At 38.0% G+C, this 22,643-nt stretch overlaps 1 protein-coding gene across 2 annotated transcripts; it reads right to left on the bottom strand.

Moving 5' to 3' along the window:
• Window positions 1–1,089: 1,089 nt before the first annotated feature.
• LOC147177254 (interleukin-18 receptor 1-like) lies at window positions 1,090–22,449 on the bottom strand. Of its 2 annotated transcripts, none has more exons than XM_086071811.1 (10): window positions 22,318–22,449; window positions 5,564–5,813; window positions 5,251–5,437; window positions 5,022–5,172; window positions 4,090–4,155; window positions 3,829–3,952; window positions 3,606–3,760; window positions 2,910–3,053; window positions 2,155–2,307; window positions 1,090–2,069 (listed from the first exon to the last, which is right to left on the bottom strand). In XM_086071811.1, the coding sequence occupies exons 2-10, from the start codon at window positions 5,755–5,757 to the stop codon at window positions 1,723–1,725; spliced, it is 1,521 nt and encodes a 506-aa protein (XP_085927937.1). In that variant the 5' UTR covers window positions 5,758–5,813; window positions 22,318–22,449; the 3' UTR covers window positions 1,090–1,722. The 2 variants fall into 2 exon arrangements, with proteins under 2 accessions (XP_085927937.1, XP_085927936.1); XM_086071810.1 differs by lacking the exon at window positions 22,318–22,449 and adding an exon at window positions 7,086–7,175.
• Window positions 22,450–22,643: the final 194 nt, after the last annotated feature.

The raw sequence follows: 22,643 nt of genomic DNA, 5'->3' as shown, positions 1-22,643 counted from the left end.
GCCAAGAGCCGAATGAAGGCCGTCTTGTCACTTGGAGTGACCCCAAGCCACTTGATCTTTAAATGTGAAGCGTGTTTTACCCAGCAACTCCTCAAAATAGCTCGTAAAGGTTAAAGTGAAAGTGTCGGTGTGCTCGCAGTAGAGCGGCGTCACCGCATCCGAGAACTTAACAAAATAAAAGCATTCAACGTCGTGAAAAGGAATCACTGTAACACAATTTAACAGTAATACATTAAATTATACTGCATATATTTGGCAGGACTGGTGTCAAGTTGTATTTTACAATTTTAAAATGTGCAGAAGTTCGCAAATTCTTGTTTAAATTAGATTGCTCTTAATAGCTGCGTTTCCACCAACAAGCCTAGGATCTTTGAGTTCTGGGTAAAGGAAGTTCTTGGTTGTAAAAGTTCCACAGGGAATGTATAATTTGTGTTTCCACAGCGCCTTAGAGTTCTCAGTAATTAATTAAAATGAGTTTGATGACTCGTTTAAAAAAAAAAAAAAGTTAACTTGTATTTATGCATATATGTATTTTTTTGTTATTTTTATTTCCATTTATATGTATTTTTTGGGATTACATTTTTGAAAATAATTTTTTGTATCCGTTTTTATTTTCACTTTGTCATTTATTTATTTATTTAGTCACTTATTTTTAATTTCTGCAGCCCGTCCCCTCAAAGTTCCAGCTTGGCTTATCAAAACCCTGCTCCTAAGACAGTACTCGGATGTCCCCTGGGGAATTTAATTATCTCGGAAATTTTTGTTGGTGGAAAAACGCGCAAACTGAATTTTACCAAGGTAAATTGAAAAGTTCTCCAAAAGTTCCGACGGTGGAAAAGCCCCTAATATGGAAAAAACACATTGATCGTTCTTTGTTCCTTTAAAAAAAAAAAAAGATCGTTCTTTGTTCCTTAAAAAAAAAAAAAGATCGTTCTTTGTTCCTTTGTAGTAAAGTTGTGTTATTTATTTACAACACGCATCCATATTGAACTTAACAAAATAGAAGCATTCAACGTTGTGCAAAGGAGTCTACTGTAACACAATTTAGCAGTAATACATTAAATAACTGCATATATTTGTGAGGTCAAGTTGTATTTTAAAGTTTTAAAAATGTACATCATTTCACAATTTACTTCATGTTAAAAATAAAAAATGCACTGAGCTGTCACCATTGTCTTACAAATGCAATTATGCCATGTAATGACAGCAAAAATTACTAACACAATCACTCGGGTTTTTTTTACAGTACATATATACATATTTTTTTATTGAATTGTTATTAAAAAACTATCAATGACTCAAAATATTCAACAATTTTTAAATTAGGGAAAAAATACATTTTATTGTAAATTTAGATATAAATTGAGATACAAAATGTCAGATTAATGTGCGATTAATCGTCAGTTAATTATTGAAATCATGCGATTAATTACGATTAAAACATTTTAATCGACTGACACCTCTAATTTAAAGACCTTAAAAAAACAAGTGCCATAAATGTAATAAAACATACCAGAGTAGCATATTCTAAACTGCATATTTCACTTCCTGTGTGGGTGGTCTGAAACATAACCCCCACGACGGCGGGGAGAATCAAGGAACGACTTTAATTTGTGATTACTTTACAGTTCTATGAAAACGACACCAGCGCAAACAAAATGAGTGTGGTCTGAGGATCTCATGAGACTGCTTGCAGGTGCACGTGTGCTTGTCGAGGACAATTTAACACGGCAGAGCTTCTAAGGGGAAAGCTTTGTTTCCATTGCGTGCCGGTGGGAGGTGATAGCGGAGCTTCTTCCAGAAGGCGGAAGAAGGCGACAGGGAGCTTAAGCCCTCCCATGTGACACAGTGGCCCGTCTTCTCAAGGAATTGGAAGGCCTCTGGTACGAAATCCCATTCCGCTTCATCAGCTCTCTCGGGTTTGATGACAACCAAGCTCGTCTTGCGTTCTACTAGGGCTGCGTGGATGGCACTCAACAAGCCAGTCTCCAGACTCTGAGCCGCAGAGGAAGGTACCAGGACCACCGATTGACTTTGTTCTATGCAGTCGAGCAACGCCTCGGCCACAGCTGCGGCGCACCAGCAAAAATTGTACGTTAGCTGAGAGTGATTTGGCTCAAATGATTGCGAATGGGATGAAATAGAATAGAATACCTTTTCCTGGTTGTACATCCCGTTCAAAGAGGCAAAGTTTATAACCCAAATTCTCTTCTAGAACATTCTGCAGCCACCTTGTATCGCATGGTTTCAGTCCTGTGACTTTGTCGCTCTTATAACACATCAGAAACACATCGTAGGTCTTCACACCTAAAAAACAAAACAAAAAAACAGTGTGCCTTGAGGTATGAGTGAGCCAACAAGAATTTTTCTACGTACAATAAAGCCAACGCTTGGCTATTTAATTTTTTTTTTTATAATTTTTAGCGCAGTACGCTGGTAGTGCACTCAACTCACTTCACAAGAAGCAGCAGCTTGGTAGACCGTGAACAATTCTTCAAGAAAAAGGCTTCAAGCTGTTTAATGCCACGCCTATTTGTTGCAGTTCACTGTCAGACTAAAACAATGATAATATATATATATATATATATATATATATATATATATATATATATATATATATATATATATATATATATAATGTTATGTTAAATAATCTGCTATTAGAATTTTATTCTGCCACATATCGAGAATCAGACTTCAAAAAAAAAAATCCATATCAGTCAGGCTCTAATTATAACACACTGGTCATTTAAAACAACCACATAACATAACTCAAGAAACTCAAAAATTGGAACACCAGTAAATCAAAGCACAGTAGTAGTTGAATAGAATTCCCATAGTGCACAGTGTTTTGTTTGTTTGTTTGTTTTCCTGACGAAACAAAAAGCCACCCGGTGACTGATTCTCACCTGAGGATTTCCTACGGCATCCCAGAGTGTCTCGCAGGAAGAGAGTGATTTCAATTTTGAATTTGGCATAGACAATGATAGTTGCAGCCATTACTGCCACAATAACCACTGGGCAGAGTGCCACAGAAATGTGGGAACGTCGATCTGAAAGGAGAAATAAAACACCTAATACAGACAACACAAATAAGATAGACAGATAATAATATTAAACAGCAGCAGCTGGTCAATAGAGGGCGCTATGGTGCCACCCAACCATTGACTATGTTCACCACATTACTATAAAATAAAAGTAATGCATGTCTAATTTTAGATGAGCGGGATAAATAGTATATGCAGTAGTTTACGACAAGTTGTTTCTTTCTGTTAGATGTCATGATGTAGTTTTCATAATTTTAATGTTGGTCATGAAAGTGTAACATGGAAAGCGTATGTATTTTTTGAGGTGGAACTTGATGTAAAAATTAAAAACAACACAAAAAAAACCAATAACATTCTAATCACTTATATGTTTAGAAAATTGAACATGCCCATTGGTCATCATCAAAATAATAATAAAAAATAATAATTTACCAGCCGACTAGAATTTCCTTGTCATTTGTCGTCGAAACTAATTACGTTGGAGATATCAGGATTTTTTGTCATATTTACACGATGAGCCATTGAAATATTGCATCCAGCAATGCATCTTAGTCTTACCCTTTTTGGCCAAGTTGATGGTGACAGTAAGGGTGACGAAGCTTGATTTAGAGAGGTAATGCATTTTACAGGTGTAATTATTTAAGAGATCATTCTCTGTTACTCGTTTCAACACCAGATTTGCCGTGGCTTTTTTCCCCTTGGTTGTATATTCCCTGTAAAATGAGATTCGAACCGTAAGATAAGGAGATTTGTGCATCATTTTTGCATGTCGATTGCTTACCACGTTTCATTGTAGAATACTGGTAAGGACTCATTCTTTTGGACAAATTGGTCCCCGCTCAGCCAAAACAAAGAACTGTGGTCTGAATTAAATTCAGCTTCACATTTAATCACAGCCAGCGAACCTGAAAAATGAAATCAGTCGATGCAGCCAGTGTAGGATTGATCGAAAATTTGATTGAGCTCAAAGTTGACTGGGATAGACGCCAGCTCCCGGCGAAGCAGTAGAAAATGAAAAAAGCAATACAAGAGTGATGCTCACCTACATCCACATAAATGGTTTCATTGTCCAGTGGCGATAAGATAACAGGATGTTTGTCCAAGTTTTCTATAAAAATATAAAAATAGATGATTTAACATGTGTAGCTTTAGTTTCTATTGCGCAGTAGATAAATATTTGCCTGCATGCTGCTGATTTTTGGATGAACTGAGAGGAACATTTGGCCGTCATGGACAGCAGAAATCATTGTTCCATTAATCAGAACAAGTCAGCAGCAACAACCCATTCAAGAAACATGAAGACAACAATGACCAAAAGAGGGAGACAGAGCGGGAAGCCTGTCGGGTCGCATTTTAGCGCCCCGAGTTTCTTAGATGAAAAAGAAACACGAAGAAGAGGGATGTCGAAAAGCACACCCAGACCATTTTAGTGAAGTTAAGTCAAGACGTTTTTGGGCAAATGTGAGATGAGTTTATGTGTTTATTTTTTTTAATTTTTTTTTGTCTTTCTTATGATTGCGTAAGCAGTTAGGCCTGCAGTCATGTCATTCTGGGTTCTTTTGTGAGTTGTCATTACAGTCTTGAGAGTAACTTTGGGAAGGTTCTACACTGTTTCCAATTTGCTCCTTTTGTGGATAATGGTTTGAAGGAGTGACAACGTTTTTGAAGTAGCATTTTAACCATTTCCAGATTTACAGTAAATCAATTCCATGGACTTTGTCATTGATCGTACATTTATTTGAATTGCGACATGATTATTTTCCTTTGCAATCTTTTTCCTGACAGATACAAACAAATCTGTTTTAATTACTATTTTTTCTTAACCCTTACTACAAAGTTCATTTCGAAACAGCAATTTGTATTTACTTTGATTGCATTTGTGAGGTAATCAAATTGGCTTGATAATCTGGAATGTTGAACTAAAAAAAAAGATCTGCATTTAAGAAGAGGGAAAATACATTTTGGGCGTCTTACGTTTACTAGGCTGGACGTCCAACACCAACGTGTAGCTCCTGTTATAGATTTGACCATCAAACAGGTAAGGTCTGGCGCAGGTGTAAACGCCATTGTCTGTGTCTTCCACACTTGAGAAGTAGCTGACAACTTTCCGCAGTGACTCACCCTCCTGCGGGGTTAATTAGAACGGGATGCAGTTTCATTCTTCATTCAATGGTAGAAAGTATTGTAAAATGATTTTAAATACCTTGCGCCATATAATGTCATAACTGGTAAAGTTGGGATTACTCGGGGGTGGGATGTCGTTGTCCGGACAGTTCAAAGTGCAGGACTCGTGTGTGTAACACGTCATCGTGTACTGAGAACTGTTCTCCAGCTCTCTGGCCAATGTGGTGTACACGGTCAGCCTGAACCAGAACTGCTTGCTTACATTCCTGCCACGTGAAGAGGGATAAGAGTTTGGAGTGTGCCTATGGAAATTGTACGCACTCAACCAAAAGAACACTTGTGGTACACAATCTCTGTTTGAATTGATCACAATAGGTCTGGTTCCAATTTACCTTTGTGAGCATGAGTAGTCGCCCTGATGGTTTACTGAAGCAGTGAGAATAAAAAGGCTCCTGTCCAAACACAAGAGACCCATCTGTCTCTGTTCAGCCGGTGATATCTTGCTCAGGTCCATCTGCAGTTTGTTCTCAATGGTCCATGTCACCGGACCATGATATCTTCCCAGTTGACAATTCAGCACCACCATTTCACCTGCCTTGACATAAACGTCCCGAGGGGCGCTCGGAGTCGCCACACATCTACCTGTGAATTAGAAGATTGTTCATTTCTAAGTGTAACCTTTCAACGGGTCATTCCAGAATTAGAGGGCATTTTTTATTCTGCCTTGCCTCCTATCATTTTTTTTAACTCATTCACTGCCATTGATGGCTATAGACGTCAAAAATTCATTTGAACTATTTCTATTAGTTTAACATTTTTTTCCACTTTTGTTAACAAGAGTATGAAAACCTAGATTTTTTATTGTACATTTAGAACATATATAAAATGTGTGATGAATTGTGAGTTAACTAGTGAAGTCATGCGATTAATTATGATTACAAATTTTTAATCACGTTTTCTTTTTTAGTCATTCACTGCCATTGACGGCTATACACGTCAAATTCATCTAAACTATTTCTATTAGTTTAACTTTTTTTCCCCCCACTTTTGTTAACAAGAGTAGGAAAACCTAGATGTTTTCTTATTGTATATTTAGATTTTTTTTAATGAGTTCATGGCAGTGAATGAGTTAAATAACACAAGCAGAAAATACAGGAACATGTTCCTACTGTGTAAATTATATTTGTCCTGAGACAACAAAAGTGAGCTACATGACTCAGCATAAAAGACAAGCTAATTTCTCTGACCATGGAAAGCCCAAAGGCAAGTCCTCTCTTCCATTATTATTTTTAATTTTAGCCATAATGGAGTACTCAAAGCACCCCAGCTTTTACTTTTATCAGAAAAAAATACATTAATATCAACATTTTCATTTGTTTATTAGATAGCTGTTTGTTCTTTAACAGTTAGCATAGAGCTAACACAGCTAAATTAGATGTATTAAATACACAAAAAAAGCACCTCTATTTAATTGTAAAGGATTTATTCAGATTTTTTTTTTATGTGTCCCAGGTTGCCCCCCCCCCCCCCCTAAACCATGTGAATCATGTGATTTCGAGAAAAACAAACGCAGCATTTCAGCAATATGCAATGTAATAGTGTTACAAACGTACGTACATAATTATGCATGATGGCAGAGTTACAATATAGTTAACAGCTCAACAACAAAACATTTTTAAATTGAAATATTTGATGACACTGGAGATAAACATAAATCAACTTTTTTTTGACAACTTCACTATGTGCATCAATCTAAATGAAATACTGCATGCACATTTGACTCATCTTAAAGTTTAAACAATATATACTCACAAAAAGTGTTGTGAATGCTGCTGTTAAGCTAGAGATAAGATTTTTTTTTTTAAATCAATGATATCAAATATAATGTAATAATCTCACCATTTATTTACTGACCTATTAAAGATGCAAATAGTAAAAGCATTTGAAGGAGCGGCACCTTCATGATGTTGATGGCTGGAGCAAATGTGCGTTTTCTTTCAAACATGTTCACAGTTTCTCAGAATAGTTCTCTTAAAGTGAAAGTGAAACTTTAAGAAAGCGTGCTAAAAGTTTCCAAGAAACGAATGCCTTTGACACGTCATTTCATGTGACACTTTCACATGAGTTCACTAATGATGTTTTGATTGAACTGACACTGTCAGAGAATTAATTTGGAAATATTGTTTGAGTTGATAGATTAGACATACAAATAGACCTGTATTTGGTCATTGTTTCTGTCAGGGGGCAGTGGTGGTTACGGACCCAAACGCGGGGAAGCAAGGCAAGAAGCAGAGGTGATGATGAAAAAAAGCTGAAGAAAAAAAAAAGAAGAAGGAATTTAATTATACAAAACAAAAGCGAACTCCAAATAGCAAGACACCAAGTGTCTGAGGGCACTGATTGGTTGACATGAGGAAGGGCAGGATTACGCTTAACAAGACCAAGGGAGACACACAAGGAAAAACGGAACCCAAACATGACAGTTGAATGCTGTACATGTTGGAAACAAAAATAAATAAATACAATTAAACACCTTATCGTGGTCAAGGGGTTGACTCCGGTGAAAAGAAAAAGAAAAAAGGAGGCTAGCCTCCCGCCTCCTTTTTTTTTCTTCCTTTACTTCTTTTACTGTTTTTTATTACATGTGCTTTGGTTGGTTTACTCTTTTTTCAAGCTGTTAGGTTTCGGTCATTTGTTTTCATTGTACGCTCCATGGAGTTCTTTAGCTTGACTTTGTGCGATATAACACGTTTTACTTGTATTTTTTCCCCCTCTACATTCTACATGCATGGTTTATAATCTTAAAAGCATGTAGGCCTACACAGGGTGTTATCTTCTGCTTATTACACCTTAGTACATGGGAAGTAAAAGTGTCTGTGTGTTTTTCCATTTGGACTCTGAGGGGTGACTGTCCTATAGATGACCCTACCAAATCATGATGGAACGTGATAGTGCCCCAGTGCATTATGGGGACGGATGTAAAATAAGAGGGCCTCAGTTGGGCCCCCCGAGTATCTCAGAAAGGATGGAGGCAGGAAAACAAAACAACGCAAATCACTGGGAGTTCAAACTATGTCAGTAAAGGATTTTTTTTTTTTACTTTCTTGTGGGAGGATTGGTTCATTCAGTGAGTCATTTTTACTGAATGGGGCACTGATGGTGCATTGCAATATCATCAGTGGTGGGAAGTAACAAAGTAGATATACTTAGTTACTGTACATAGGATTTTTTTTTTCTGCTAGACTTCTAATTATTATAATTTTAATTTAATTTTAATAATTTTGACATTTGTTCAGCATCCAGACCAAAAATTCTCTATCCATGATGAGAGATAATGTTTGGATGGTTTTGGCTACAAGAATGATTTGTCATAAACGTGTTGTCTTGTGCCACTTCAAAAAAATTGCTGCCAATTTAGCATTTTTTGTTACTTGGAGTTTTTCCAGCACTATTTTTTCCTTTTATACTGTTTATTTTTATCTATATAAGAGCCTGTATTTTCAAACTAAGGAGTCAAATCAGTATTTCCAGTTTTAGTAGCCTTAGTTGCTGTGTGTGTGTGTGTGTGTGTGTGTGTGTGCGTGCGTGCGTGCGTGCGTGTGTGTGTCCTGCCTGACCTTGCTCATTTTCTAAACACTCTGATGGCACTGGAATCTAAAACAAATATTTTAGGAATGAGAAATGTCCTCCGAAAGAGGACCCACCCAGACAATTCTTGCACACACTATATTCCCACACTTGCGATGGGACCAAGGACGCTATTGTTATAAAAGTGATAGCCACTTGGAGGATAGGAACATTTCTTCCTTGCCAAACCGAGGTCAGTTTAACAACATTAATAGAAGAATAGAAGAATCTGAACAATAACAACAAATGATTAAAGGGTACAGTTGCGTGATCCTTGAATGGAACCAATAAAATTCCTGGTTAATTAAGAGTTGAAAATGAAACAGTCTTCCTCATGACATTAGTCCCATTTTGACATGAAGAGACTAAGACAATTTCTCTGTGATGAAAACACTCAAAGATCAAGCCAAAGAGCCGCACCTGATCCCTCAGTCCCATAAGAGCATGTCTGACAGTTGATCATGAGCGCACACACGCGGCCTCATTCTCCACATGTACACACACATGCCAATAGCACCTCGTGTCACACACATAAAATATACCTCTACTTAAGCCTCCACCTATCCTGTTCCTCTTCCTGATCCTAAGCCACATCCTGATGTTTCCGCATCTGTTTTTAATGCAACATAAATAAGCGAGCATACCAAAAATTGTGGAATGTCAGACATCAAACGCAATCTCTCTCGCAATCACGCTGATCACTTTGGTTAGTTTTCTCATTGTAAAGAAAGAAAATTTAACTAAATGTGCCAAATACTTGGTTGCTGCGCTGCGTCAGTTGTTTGAAGGTATAAAATGATTGTAACAACGATACTCATTTCCATTAGCCCCTCTATGGGGTTTCACGTTATAGAAGAGGTGCAACAATTAAATCAATTCATTGACAACTCATCAATTATAAAACTAATCAACAACTACTTTGATAATCAATTAATTATTTAGAGATATTATTTCATTGTAGAATTTTAGCCTCTCAGCAATAAACGTTCACAGATTTCTGTTGTTCTCTAGTCAATAAAAGCAGGCCAAATTATCTTTGGGTTTCATCAAATTAAGACATTTGTTTTTACTTTGGAAAATAATCATCAACCATTTTCTGACATGTTACAGAAAAAAACAGTAAATAAATCAAAATCTATGTTTATCTGCAGTGTCCTGTTTTTTTTAAATAAAGGGGAAGACAATTCAATCAGTTAATTAATTCAATAACCGATTAAGATCATCGTTGGTCGCAGCCTGACATTATATGCTAGCATTATGCTAGCAGACTTTCATTAGACAAAATGAGATGTTTTAGTTGAACATTTTGCACTTTTTAAACTCTCCCTTGTGTTTATGTGTCAGTTTTACCGAGAGTGACAAGTAAACATCTTCAACTAAACACAATTAGCTTCTTATTCGGAGAGCTGTGCGAGTGAGAACGTCTTCAATTCCCAAAGTGATGTTATGTGATAGACTCCCATTTGCAGACAAACAGAGAGTGCAAACAAACTCTAACAAAATAAAACACGTGCTTTAATAAGTTAAATTTTGTTGTAGTTGAATGGATGGATCGCAGAAGTTCACAATGTTATCAAATTATACTAAAATAATACATAAAAAATTGCAAATAGTTATGCGCCTGTTTCTGGACACACCACTAATATTCACTTTATATATGTGCATATATATATATATATATATATATATATATATATATATATATATATATATATATATATATATATATATATATATATAAAAAAAGCACACTATTTCAGACAAATCCTTGTCATCGGCTCACAATCTGTCGCAATTTATTATTGCCATTCCCTGTGCACTTGTTTTACTGGAAGCTGATGTAAGCGAGTTGAAGGGGGTTTTCACGCAACCCATCCACAGTTTGATCAGACTTTATGTGGGCGGGGTTGGTGAGGGTTCAACGCTATCCAGCTGTATGGGGATTAAGGTAAAGGTCTTACAGTTGTGTCAACATGTATGGAAAACCATTTGAGCATTTATTCGATATCCCTGATTTGCGTCTAGTTCAGTGCACTAGTAAAATGACTGTCTTACTCACAAGACTAATTCTCTTAGGTCATTTGTGCCTGTGTGTGCGTCTGGCTTGATAAATTACAGTGATTTAACATGCAATCGATGTAATCCTAAAAACAGATGGATGCAAATTCCAAATGTTTACCACTCCCTTAAGCACTGTCTGTGAAAAAAAAAATCCAGTGATTTTCCTTTGCCAGTTACTTAAAGCTTAATAAATACAGGGAACCCCCCATTTATGACTGCATAATGTTTTTAATACAATAAACAAAAATTTATTAACAACTGCTTAAAAAAAAAAACTGTCAATCTAAGGTGATACTCCATCCAAAATCAGACCTAACCTAACAAATGACCTCATATTAAATGTTCTGATTAAGTGATACTAAGGTAACCATCATAACACTGGAACAATAATCCCAATGTTATAAGAACATGGAAAACCCCTGCACAGGTCTCCCTCTGACACCATTTCCCACACGGAAGCTCTAATTAACCCATAAAGCTCCGCACTTCCCGCTGGTCAACAATTATGCCGTGTTATTTTATCTGTTTATCTGCTGTTATTTCATGTGAGGAAGGGCGTGTGGTTGACAGAGGTGGAATGATAGCAGACACAACGGCAGACTACGGCAGGAAGTCTTCAATTAGCTCGCACATCGGATCTGTTACCTCATAGAGGCGTCGCGGCCACCTGAGGGCCAATGGAAACAGATGTTTTTGTAATACAGCCAAACTCTGAGATGAGGTGCAGAAGTGGCAACTGGCAAGTACTCATACACTGTAACTGCTGCTAAAAAATGTGGAACAACTGATATTTCTCTAGTACTGTATTGTGGAGGAATAGCATTAAAGTGTTTTTCACCATTTCAGTTTTCCTGTTTTCTTATTTTGGCTCAAGCCCTACGCCACTATATGAAAACTTGAGTGCTTTTGTTGGCATTAGCTTGCGAGCTAGCTAGCGGCTAGCATGTCTCATAACAGCGTGGAAAGACCTGCGATGACCAGGTGGGATATATTACAAGTAGATACATATATATAAATAATTCCAATTTGGCAGTACCCATTGTGAACAGGTTTTAATCTGCTCATTTGAAGCCGTTTCAGTCATAAATGGTAAAATAAAAAGGCTATTGTAAAGATATTTGGGGGTAAATTGTTACAAAGGGCAGCTTTAAGGACAGACTCTGACATGTACCAAAACATGTCAGCATCCTGTATGGCGCGGCACGACCTATGTAATATAATAAGCAATTACTAGACCTACGATTATATATATTTTTGTAATTATGTTGATGTGATAGAACATTTTTTTTTGCATATTATTTAAATTAATAGTGGGATTTTAAAATGAATGAACAATGAAAAATCTAAAAATGTCTCTACACTGTTCTTTTGATAGAAGATTGGTGTTGATTAGCTTACAGCTCAGTGACCTCAAAATCGAAATTCCTGACTCTCGTCATCACATTCCCAACGGTGCGCACCCACGCGCACAAGCGCACACACAAAAATTGGTTAAGGACAACACAAGTAGAGATGCTGATGATGCTTTTTTTCCTAGTTCATAATGCTGACACTTCATGTTTGAACATGTGTCACATGTTGCCTCCATCGCTACCAGGATGGAAAAGTTGGACCTTTGAGCTTTGGAGAACAAGCACAGTGGAAGAATAAGTTCCATAACAGGAAATGTGCATTATTGTGGTTTGTGTGAGTCATATGGTGTCACCGTGGAAGGCACACAGGTGACATGAATTTAATTGCTCCTGTGGATTCTCTTTGTGACATAAAATGACTAAGAGGACTTTTCTTTGCCAAAAGGTCACCCGACTATGCATGTTTTTGTGTTGTGGGGCAACTCTAGTTAGCTCTTGGGTCCTCAATACATTAAACATACTGAACTGTTTCGGTTCATTACAATGTTCAGATGTTTTGTGGCTCCAGACAGATTTTTTTGTTATTTATTTGGCCTACTATGGCTCTTTTGACAGTAAAGGTTGCTGACCCCTGCTCTAAATGAAGCTCCCCAATGTTACGATATGGTGGGATGAGGACCCGGGTGCAGGGAAACAGGGCGAGGAGGTAGAGGTGTAGTAAAAAAAAAAGAGGGGGGGGGGAAAGGGGGATTTAATTAAACAAAAACAAGGAGGTGAACATGGATCTGACTGACTAACAAAACAACATCCCCAAAACAAGCAAGGCAAAACGAGGGGGAACTACAAGGCAAAAACGTGGCAGCATGACGGGAGGAAACCATAATGAATCGACGCAGACAAAGGGGAGACAAGAGACTTAGGCCCCGTCCAGACGGAAGCAAAGCCGACTTCGTTCCTCAAATCTCGTACACACAGAAGCCTTTCAAGACTTGCGTGTGTCCGAAAGAAAACGCTGAGGACGTTTAATGGCTGTAATGCATATGCCAAGCCTGGAGTGGCGCTGTAGCGCAGCCACAGGGAGTTAACGGAAAGCGTAGAAGAAGAGTCGGCAAAGAAGACGGACACTTTTTAAAAACTTTATTGCAATCTACAGAACAAACATGGCTTTGCATGTATCAAAACAACATGAAAAAGACTAGCACAGAAGAAGTGACAATGGCGGGTGATTCAAGTGCAACACCGCTTGTTGAACGTGGGAATAAAGAAGCAAAATATGTTGCTGCGAAACCATAAGCAAGCTAAGGAGGCTGCGCATAACGACCACGACACGGCTATCCGCCATTGTAGTTGACAGGCTGACGGTTCGCGCGCAGTCACGCGAGAATTGGCATCATCAACCTGCGGCAATGCGTCGTCATCGAGCTGCGACCATTACGTCATCGCTGGAGGAGTATCCTGCATATGGTGTCCAGACGGAGGCGTACGGGGCGCGTTTTGAAATCTTTCCACTCTGGAGCCCGGTTTCAAAAGTGATCGGTTTCAAGCTCCGAAACCGCGCTATCGTGTGGACGAATGGTAAGAAACTTGTGAAGATACATTGAAACTGGCTTTTGTGTGGGCGGGGCCTTAATACACACACACACCCACACACCAATTGAAACAACGAGGCACACCTGGGCAGGACACAAGTAGCAGAGGGTGCCGATTGGTTGACACATGAGGAAGGGCAGGCAAACACAGGTGGACATGACAAAGCTTGACGAGACCAGGAAGGCACACAATGACAACGTAACAAAACACAGATCATGACTGAAATTAAGGTAAAATAAACTCAAACAAAACCCAAAACAAGACAGGAAATCAAGGAAATGAACCTAAACAAGACCCAACCAAAACCATGACACTCAACTCACTTCAGCACCAAGATGGTGGCTGGAAATGTTCCAGATGATTAACATTGACAACCTTTTTAGGGGACATGGTGGCCAGGTGCTTGCCCCCGAGCATTCACTCCGCTTCGCACGCCACCGGACTTGATCCACCGCAATTACCGCTATCTAATTCTATCTGGCAGCTAAACTGCACTTGACTCATCGAGAGGCTTTTTCCTCAAGGATGGGTGGAAGTTTCAGTGCTGGAGATGAGATTAGATGCAGACAGAAGCAACCAAAGTGTGAGTCACACCTCGGTGCAGTCGACGTGCCTTTTGAAAGGCAAAATGCAAGAAATTGTGTTGATGAATGAGACATGCTTCAACTTGGATTACTGTCTAGACTGCTGAAATAAATCATCTCTCTGCTGTGGCCTGCACAAGAGCCAACTGGTAATAAATAAGAGTGTTCCATTCAGCCTTACACACTTTTTATATAGTTGGAATGGAATTGGAAACGACATGGAATTCCCTCTTGTCAAGTAAAACCAAACTCGCCTGAAGTAAACGCTTTTCTTCTTTATGATGGACCAAAAGAAAATAAAAGAGCGACAAGCAGCGCGTCGTATTTTAAATAACCACATCGCACACCGATCAATCAAATGTTGCCACACAACGTGCTCCCCATAATCATGACTTAAGGCTAACTATGGAGGTAAATTTGGTGCAAAACTAACTTGTGCAAAAAATGTGTACCTGTAGAAAAAAGTCTAAATTTGTATCTGTAAAAGTCGTGATTTGTATCTGTAAAAAAAATGTGTGCCTGTAAAAAAAAAAATTGTGTCTGTAAAAGAAATGTGTACCTGTAAAAAAAAAAATTGTGTCTGTAAAATAAATTTGTACCTGTAAAAAAAAAATGTGTATGTGTAAAACAAATTTGTATCTGTAAAAACAAATTTGTACCTGTAAAAGTCATGATTTGTATCTGTACAAAAAAATTTTTGTACCTGTACAAAAACTATAAATTTGTATCTGTAAAAGTTGTGATTTGTACCTGTAGAAATGACAACTTGTAGTCAAAGAAGTACTTCTTAATATGTATGTTGAGGAAGAATACTTCAGTATTCTTAATATGTATGTTGAGGAAGAATACTTCAGTCGACTGAAGTATTCTTAATATGTATGTTGGTTGGCGACGATGTGTCCTGCTTGTATCCTTCCGCGAGTCCCGCCACTGTCGTTCGCTAAACCAATGAGGTTGCGCTCCAATCCGCTCAAATCCTTCTCACTTGATTGGTCAAAACAACCCTTCATTACACCAGAGCCCGCCCCCTTCTTTACAAGTACAAATCACGGCGCTCTACAAGTACAAATTAGTTTTGCTCCATTTGTAGCGCGACAAATGGGGCAAAACTCACGTCACTGAACAGCAGCAGAAAACCCACTTGTGACTCCTAGTGGCGACTTCTTTGACTACAAGTTGTCATTTCTACAGGTACAAATCGCAACTTTTACAGATACAAATTTATAGTTTTTGTACAGGTACAAATTTTTTTTTGTACAGATACAAATCATGACTTTTACAGGTACAAATTTGTTTTTACAGATACAAATTTGTTTTACACATACACATTTTTTTTTTTACAGGTACAAATTTATTTTACAGACACAAAAAGTTTTTTTTACAGGTACAAATTTATTTTACAGACACAATTTTTTTTTTACAGGTACACATTTCTTTTACAGACACAATTTTTTTTTTTTACAGGCACACATTTTTTTTACAGATACAAATCACGACTTTTACAGATACAAATTTAGACTTTTTTCTACAGGTACACATTTTTTGCACAAGTTAGTTTTGCACCAAATTTACCTCCATACTAACGCATCAATTTAACAAAGTCTCCGTCCATCTGGAGAGCTGGCGTCTCGCCAAGCTGACCCTCCAATATTCACCAGTCCATAACTCGGACAAAGGGCAAACATTAGTACTATTGTAAAACAATAACTGACTGAATTGGCTTCACTGGGGGAGGAGGCGGGATAAAAATGGCAGCTAACTCGTTCTACATCCTTCATGGTCACAATATATGACCACGGGGAACATGATTTTATTTATTTATTTATTCATTGTTTTTGTACTGTACTAGAATAAAGTCAGTGTAATTGCACGTGAACTACAGTAGGTGGCAGCGGCCCTCTCATTGCCAGATACTGCGAAATGAGTATTAGCTCCTCTGCAGACGTGTACCGAAATCAATTTTATAGACAAAATAGACAAATGATAATATTCGTAGTCACAGCGGAGATTTGGGGTAAAACAAATTCTTCTTTCTGCTCTACAGGAAAGTCTGAATATACATTTGCCATTATGCAGCACTGAAGTCTAATGGGAAAAATGCAATGTAATTTATTTTTAGTAATGAGCTTGCAAATTTTCATTAGACAATTATTTGGTTTAGTCGAACATTTGGATGTTTACATATATGTGTATTCTCTTTCGTTTTATGTAGTATTGCTCCGATACCGTTTTTTGGCCCCCGATTCCGAAACTCAGGCTGGCTTCAAAGTGCCGCACACCCTCGTGGCAGGCGGTGCGCCAGAGGGCCCGGTTGGCTGCGAGAGCCTCCAGGTTGTCTTAGCGGGATGCCACATTTTTTCAGGACGGCTTTCAGGTGGTCTTTAAATCGTTTTTGTTGGCCGCCTATAGGACAGTGACCGGTACTCAATTCTGCCTAGAGCAATGTACGGGGCAGCGAGACTCGGGCACCCGGATGATGTGCCCAACCCATCGGAGCTGGCGCTGGATGATGGTGGCCTTGATGCGCAGACATCTTGATCTTGCTAGAACATCAAGACGAGGGATCGGATGGTATACTTAAAGAAGTGTATTGTAATAAGTTTAAATGTGTTTGAAGCATGTAAGAGGGGTAAACATGCTTAATTAAAAAAACATTTTTTTATCTGGCCTGTCTACCTGTACATAGTGGCTTTTCATCTATTGCGGGTGGTTCAGGAACAGGATACCCTGCCATAAATAGGAGTTCACTGTAAAGTAAATATTCATGAGAGGCGAACTGATGCTTGAATGGTTGCCTTGTCTGAGTTCCATGCAGGTAGTGTGGGTTACTCATTTTCCCTGCTGTGATTGATTAACTGGCGACCAGTCCGGGTGGGGTGTAGTCTGTTTTTGTTTTTTTCAACATGGGAGAGGCTTGAGCTCACTCAAAAACCTGGAACGATGTTATGAAAAATGTTAGAAATTACATACATTTATATTCGACTAGGGCTGAGCAATACATTTAATTAGTTTAATTAATCTTCATTTTGAAAATCAAATCGTTGAAAATTTGCTAAATCAAATTTTGTCTCCTGGATTATTTAAAGTTGTTGTTCTTATGTTCTGTTTCATCCAAATGTTATTGTGAGTTGTAATTGTCCACAAGTGTCAGAATGGGGAATGGGTGCTTTACAAGACAAGTTTACAATAGCTACCAACTACTTAATTGTGGCAATTAAGCACAAAATATGAATGTTAAGTTTATGTTAACACTGATTTTGAATCAGGATGCATCATTGTTGTCTGAACAGTTTGCACAGGAATTATTTTTGAATGAATGAAACCTTTAAATAAACATTTGTTGGTTTTATTCGATTCAAATCAATTAAAATGTAATCGTCATGGATGACTGAAAAAAAATCGCCCAGCCCTACATACAACTAACAAATCTTGATTTATTTAACTATAATATCGTGTTATTAAATTAACCATGTCTGTTATTTTAGGTTATGAAAAAAATATTGTCCACTAAAATTATAGACCAGGCGTGACAACAATATTACAACGGACACTATTCCTCATTAGTCAATTATACAGTAGAAGCAGTCAGTGTACCAAACAAAATATTTTGAACTGTGATTTTTCAAGTTCAAATAACTCCATATTGTTGCTCCAGTGTTGTTGTGCATCTTTCACCGGTTGTGAGTCATTTTCCAAAGGGGCAGGAAGTCACACGCTGAGCCGTGCCAATGTTTTACTCACACACAACAGTCCAAAGGCCAAGTTCCAAGGGAGTGTTAAAATCACTCAATTAACAAGCGATCATTCATGTGCCGATGAAAGATGTATTATGGGAAACCCCGAGAACTCTTGCTAACGCAAGGATCAAAACGTGGCACACCTCGAAAATGGCAATGCACCTACCGAAAGATACTGATGGAAAAGAACACTCACGAGCGATAACATATAACAGACTGAGGCCATAGAAATAATGAAGAGATGTTTTCCCATTTACACTTATTTCATGCAGCAGTGATTCAATTTCAAATTGAGAGCGAATGCCTGCCAAGCAAATTCCCCACATTATTCTGTAACCGACAACACAAATGTTGCCCTTCAAATACCATTCATTGAGCATATCAAAACTGCCAAATGAAAAGAAAATCTCCTAAAGATCTGAAAATATGTTTCTATCTGAAAAAAACACTTTTCCTCCTTTTTGTTTCAGAATATGAAAACTAGGGGCGCGCCAAAAAATCGATTTACATAAGAATTGCTATTCTCAGTTAGTACGATTCAGAATCGATTTTAAATGTCCCAAAATCAATTTTATTTAAATTATTTTATAGTGTCTTGCCCTTGTTCGTGTGTGCCTTTTATTGGGAACGCTGTTCATGTTGTACACGATTTGGCCCCTTGGGGGCAGTGTGGTTCCGCGCATTCTGTTATACTGTTAAGTTGTAGCCACATTAGCGAGTAGAAGGAAAAAGTCACGATCAAATTATTCCAATAAAAAATTTTTTTTGCAGCGTATATGCTGGTGCAGAGCATATGCCGGTGAGTAATATTAACATGTATGAACAGCCGTTCTTTTGAGTGATAAAAGTGCCGCGAGTAGCGCGCTACTTAGCATTAGTGAGTCAGACTAGAGCAGATGATGACGATTCTTTGCACATCTATAAATTGAAGCAGAAATCATTGTCAGTCAAATCATTTTGAATAAAAAAATCGCTTCTAAATTGAATTGCATACCCAAAAATCTGAATCGAATCGAATCGTGAGACAGGCAAAGATTCCCACTTCAAACAAAAATGTACAAAAAAAGTGCAGATACAGTGTCACAAAAGTGAGCACACTCTTTCATGGTTACAAAACAAAAAAAAAAAAATAAATTGAATGACACTTTGATACAATACGGCAACAAAAGTGTGTACAACCTAATGTGAAACACTTTTTTTTTTCAAGATTCACACCAGCGACCTTTAAACACTAATGAGTCACATGACACTGGCGAGAAAAAATAATTTGTTCCAGTTTATACATTTTTACTTCCGGGTGTACTCACTTTTGTTGCAAATGGTTTAGACATTAATGCAAGAGTACAGTCACTGACTAGTTGCATTAATTGTAGTAATGTTATCTTTATGGTATTTTCCTAAGAAAAGATCAAAAAATTACAACAATGTGAGTAGTGTACTCATGTTTGTTGCCTGTGGTTTAGACAAGGCTAAGTGCTGAGTTATTTTGAAGGAAATGTTAAATTGACACTGTTATACAAGCTGTACACTGACTGCTTTTACATTGGAAAATGTGACAATGTGGACATTTTCACTTTGGGGTGTACTCACTTTTGTTGCCAGTGGTTACTAATTAATGTCTGTGTTTTGGGTTTTAAGGGGACAGCACATTTTAATTGTTATACGCTGTGCACTGACTACTTCACATTGTAGCAATGTTATTTATTCAATGTTGACTCATACGAATAAATAATACAATATTTATGGAAACGAGAGGGGTGTACTCACTTCTGAGATAGTGTGTCAGCAGACAAGGAAAATATTATGAAACAAAAACACCGTACACTACAGTACGAGTTCCCACAATGACCGAATAAATCTTTAACTTAGCATCATTCGTTGGTTGTGTTTAGAATCATCTGGCGGTGTACTGTTTACCATTCGTCATGAGGAATTATAAGTTGTATATATAACGGACTTTGGGTTGTATGTTCCTCTCAGACTCGCCCTTTGACTTGGCCCAAGTTCCCTAACATTTCACAGCAAAGAACTTCTTAAAGGCCTTTTGCGGTGATCTGCTGGAGCCAAACAGCTGTTTTGTGGCCTTGAGGGACAGCGAAAGGAGAACGAAAGGAGAACGAAATGAGAACGAAATGAGAACGCGAGAGGCACAAAAATGGGGAAACAAAAAGGAATGGAGCGAGACGTAAAGAAAGCAGACTGAAATACAGTCAATGAGGGTGTCCATACGTGCTTGATTGTGTCAGGGGACAGAAGCATGAGAGTGGGTGGAATTTAACAATTAACATGGCCAGTAGTCCAGAGAATGTGGGTCTCCGTGACAACAGTGGGCACAGCCAAACACACGGCTTCTTTCATAAGCATCGCAAACACAAACGTCTTTCTCACAAGCACAGAGCAAGACGTGTTTAGGAAAAGCCATTTCCTTTCCACTTCAAAAATTTATCTTGCACTCATGAAGAAGATGAGGAGGAGCGGGCAAAACGTCTTGCCCCGTATTCACTTTCAGTGTGTGTGTGTGTGCGTGTTAATTGTAACTGTGTTGTGGGACGGGAGGGGTTGCGGGTTATTGAGGGCAGTATTTGAGCCAGTAGGTCCACCCTACAAAGGAGATGTAATCACTAACACATCAAGTGACTCTGAAGTCAGTGCAACATTATCACATTTTAATTCAGTAAGCAAGGAAGAAATAACATCAATGAGGTTAGGGAAGTACCACAAAAGTTCAACAGTAAGATAAAAGCTTCTTCTTTTTTTTTTACATGGAAAACTTGGATGTTTTTGATTTTTGAGTCTACTTTCCTCGCACAGTTCAAAAGCAAACATGTAGGGTTAATTGAAAACTAAATTGTCCAAATCAAGTGCAAATTTGAGTGTAAATAATGTCTACATGTGCCTTGAGATTGGTTGGCGACCAGCCAAGGGTGTGTGTACCCCAACTCTCACCCCAAGTCCGCTGGGCTACACACTACTCATAAAAAGTTGGGCTTTTGGGTTAAAAAGAAAGTCAACCCCCCATTTTTTTTTTTTTTACAATAATATGTACTATGCAGCCCCACTAGTCTAAACACGGTATTCTGATTAATATTACGTTTGCTTGATGTCGACTGAAAATGACATTACAGTTGCTCAGGGCTCAGTCAATGACCAATCACATCCCACCTGTTTCTGAAGCTGAGCCGTGATTGGTTGTTAACTGACCCCTGAGCAACAATGGTTGTGTCCGAATGTGCACCCTACTCCCTGTATAGTGCCCTACTGAGGGGTCACGCCATTTTGTAGGGGTGTCCGAATGTCCAGGGAGCCAAAATGTAGGGCACTCAAAATGACCCACAATGCACTCTGAAAAGTAGTGAACATCGATGCTCACTCAACCGGGTTGATATAGACCACAATGCATTGCGAGTATGACTCGAGCGACAGCGCAAGCACGAGAATTAAAGCGATGCATACATATTGCATGCATATACTATGGAAATAATTCCTTTGTTTTAGTTGAAAATATGTACCCCAAAGGAACTAACATACAGTTTTAAAACATTTTCATTCACAATAAATAGTGGAAGATTATTTTATTTTTTTCAAAGTTTGACTTCCCCTTTAAAGTTCAGAGTGAACCTAAAATGTGCCATCACCTTTACAAGTCAACTCAATTAGATGTTCTGCCACAGAACCTCCAGATAGGGGAGGACAATGAAGGCACAAACAATTACCAAAGGACTATTTATTTGATAATTTTAACACTTCTAATAAACAATTATCTAATTTGTTGTGCCCAGATCTGCTATGAACAGTTCACCTTTTTACGAGCTAATTTCTTTGTCCTGTCATATCTGTCTTTGTTTGGCGCAACCCTGTTACAGATACTGTCACATGAAAAACATATTTAAAAAAGTATTGTCGAGTAAATACATTACAATTAAAGAAATTACATTAAATTTTGTGTTACTCTAATTACAATAGCAGAGTTTCAAGTAACATTGTTTTTGCCTTGAAGTGCACGCTAGCTGCGCTAGCTCCTATGCTAACTGGTCAAGAACAGCCTTAATTTTTTAGAATTAAAAAAGAAAGAAAGAAAAACATCAACATTAAATGTATTTTTCTGTTCTTATGAGTAACAAGGTGTCATTGGTTTGAGTGACACTCTAGCTACCACACTGATAAAACATGAATTAGAAGCATCATTTTAGCTTACCTACTAATGGTCACATATGCAGCAATTAGCTTCATGACGTCACTTATAAAGTCACGTATTCTTTTTTTCTTCTTCTTCTTTTTTTTTTTTTTTAATCTTAGAGCGCTAAAAAGGTTTTAGTAGCAGGTTGTGTATATGTTGAGACAACTCCAGAGCATAATATTTAAATAAATATGTTATAACTTGTTTAAATTTGTTGAACGTGAAGACAAGTCACACAACAATTGCGTGTTTTTGCATTGAATCAAACAGCACGTTTGTGGACGGGGCGCGGCGTGACTCGAGTGTCACGTGACTGACTTGCACACTTTCCGCAGTTGTGACAG

This window comes from Leptonotus elevatus, chromosome 3 (assembly GCF_054856555.1).
Source record: "Leptonotus elevatus isolate MCC_2025b chromosome 3, RoL_Lele_1.0, whole genome shotgun sequence".
Classification (NCBI taxonomy): Eukaryota; Metazoa; Chordata; class Actinopteri; order Syngnathiformes; family Syngnathidae; genus Leptonotus; species Leptonotus elevatus.
This window is presented reverse-complemented; position numbering and strand designations above follow the sequence as displayed.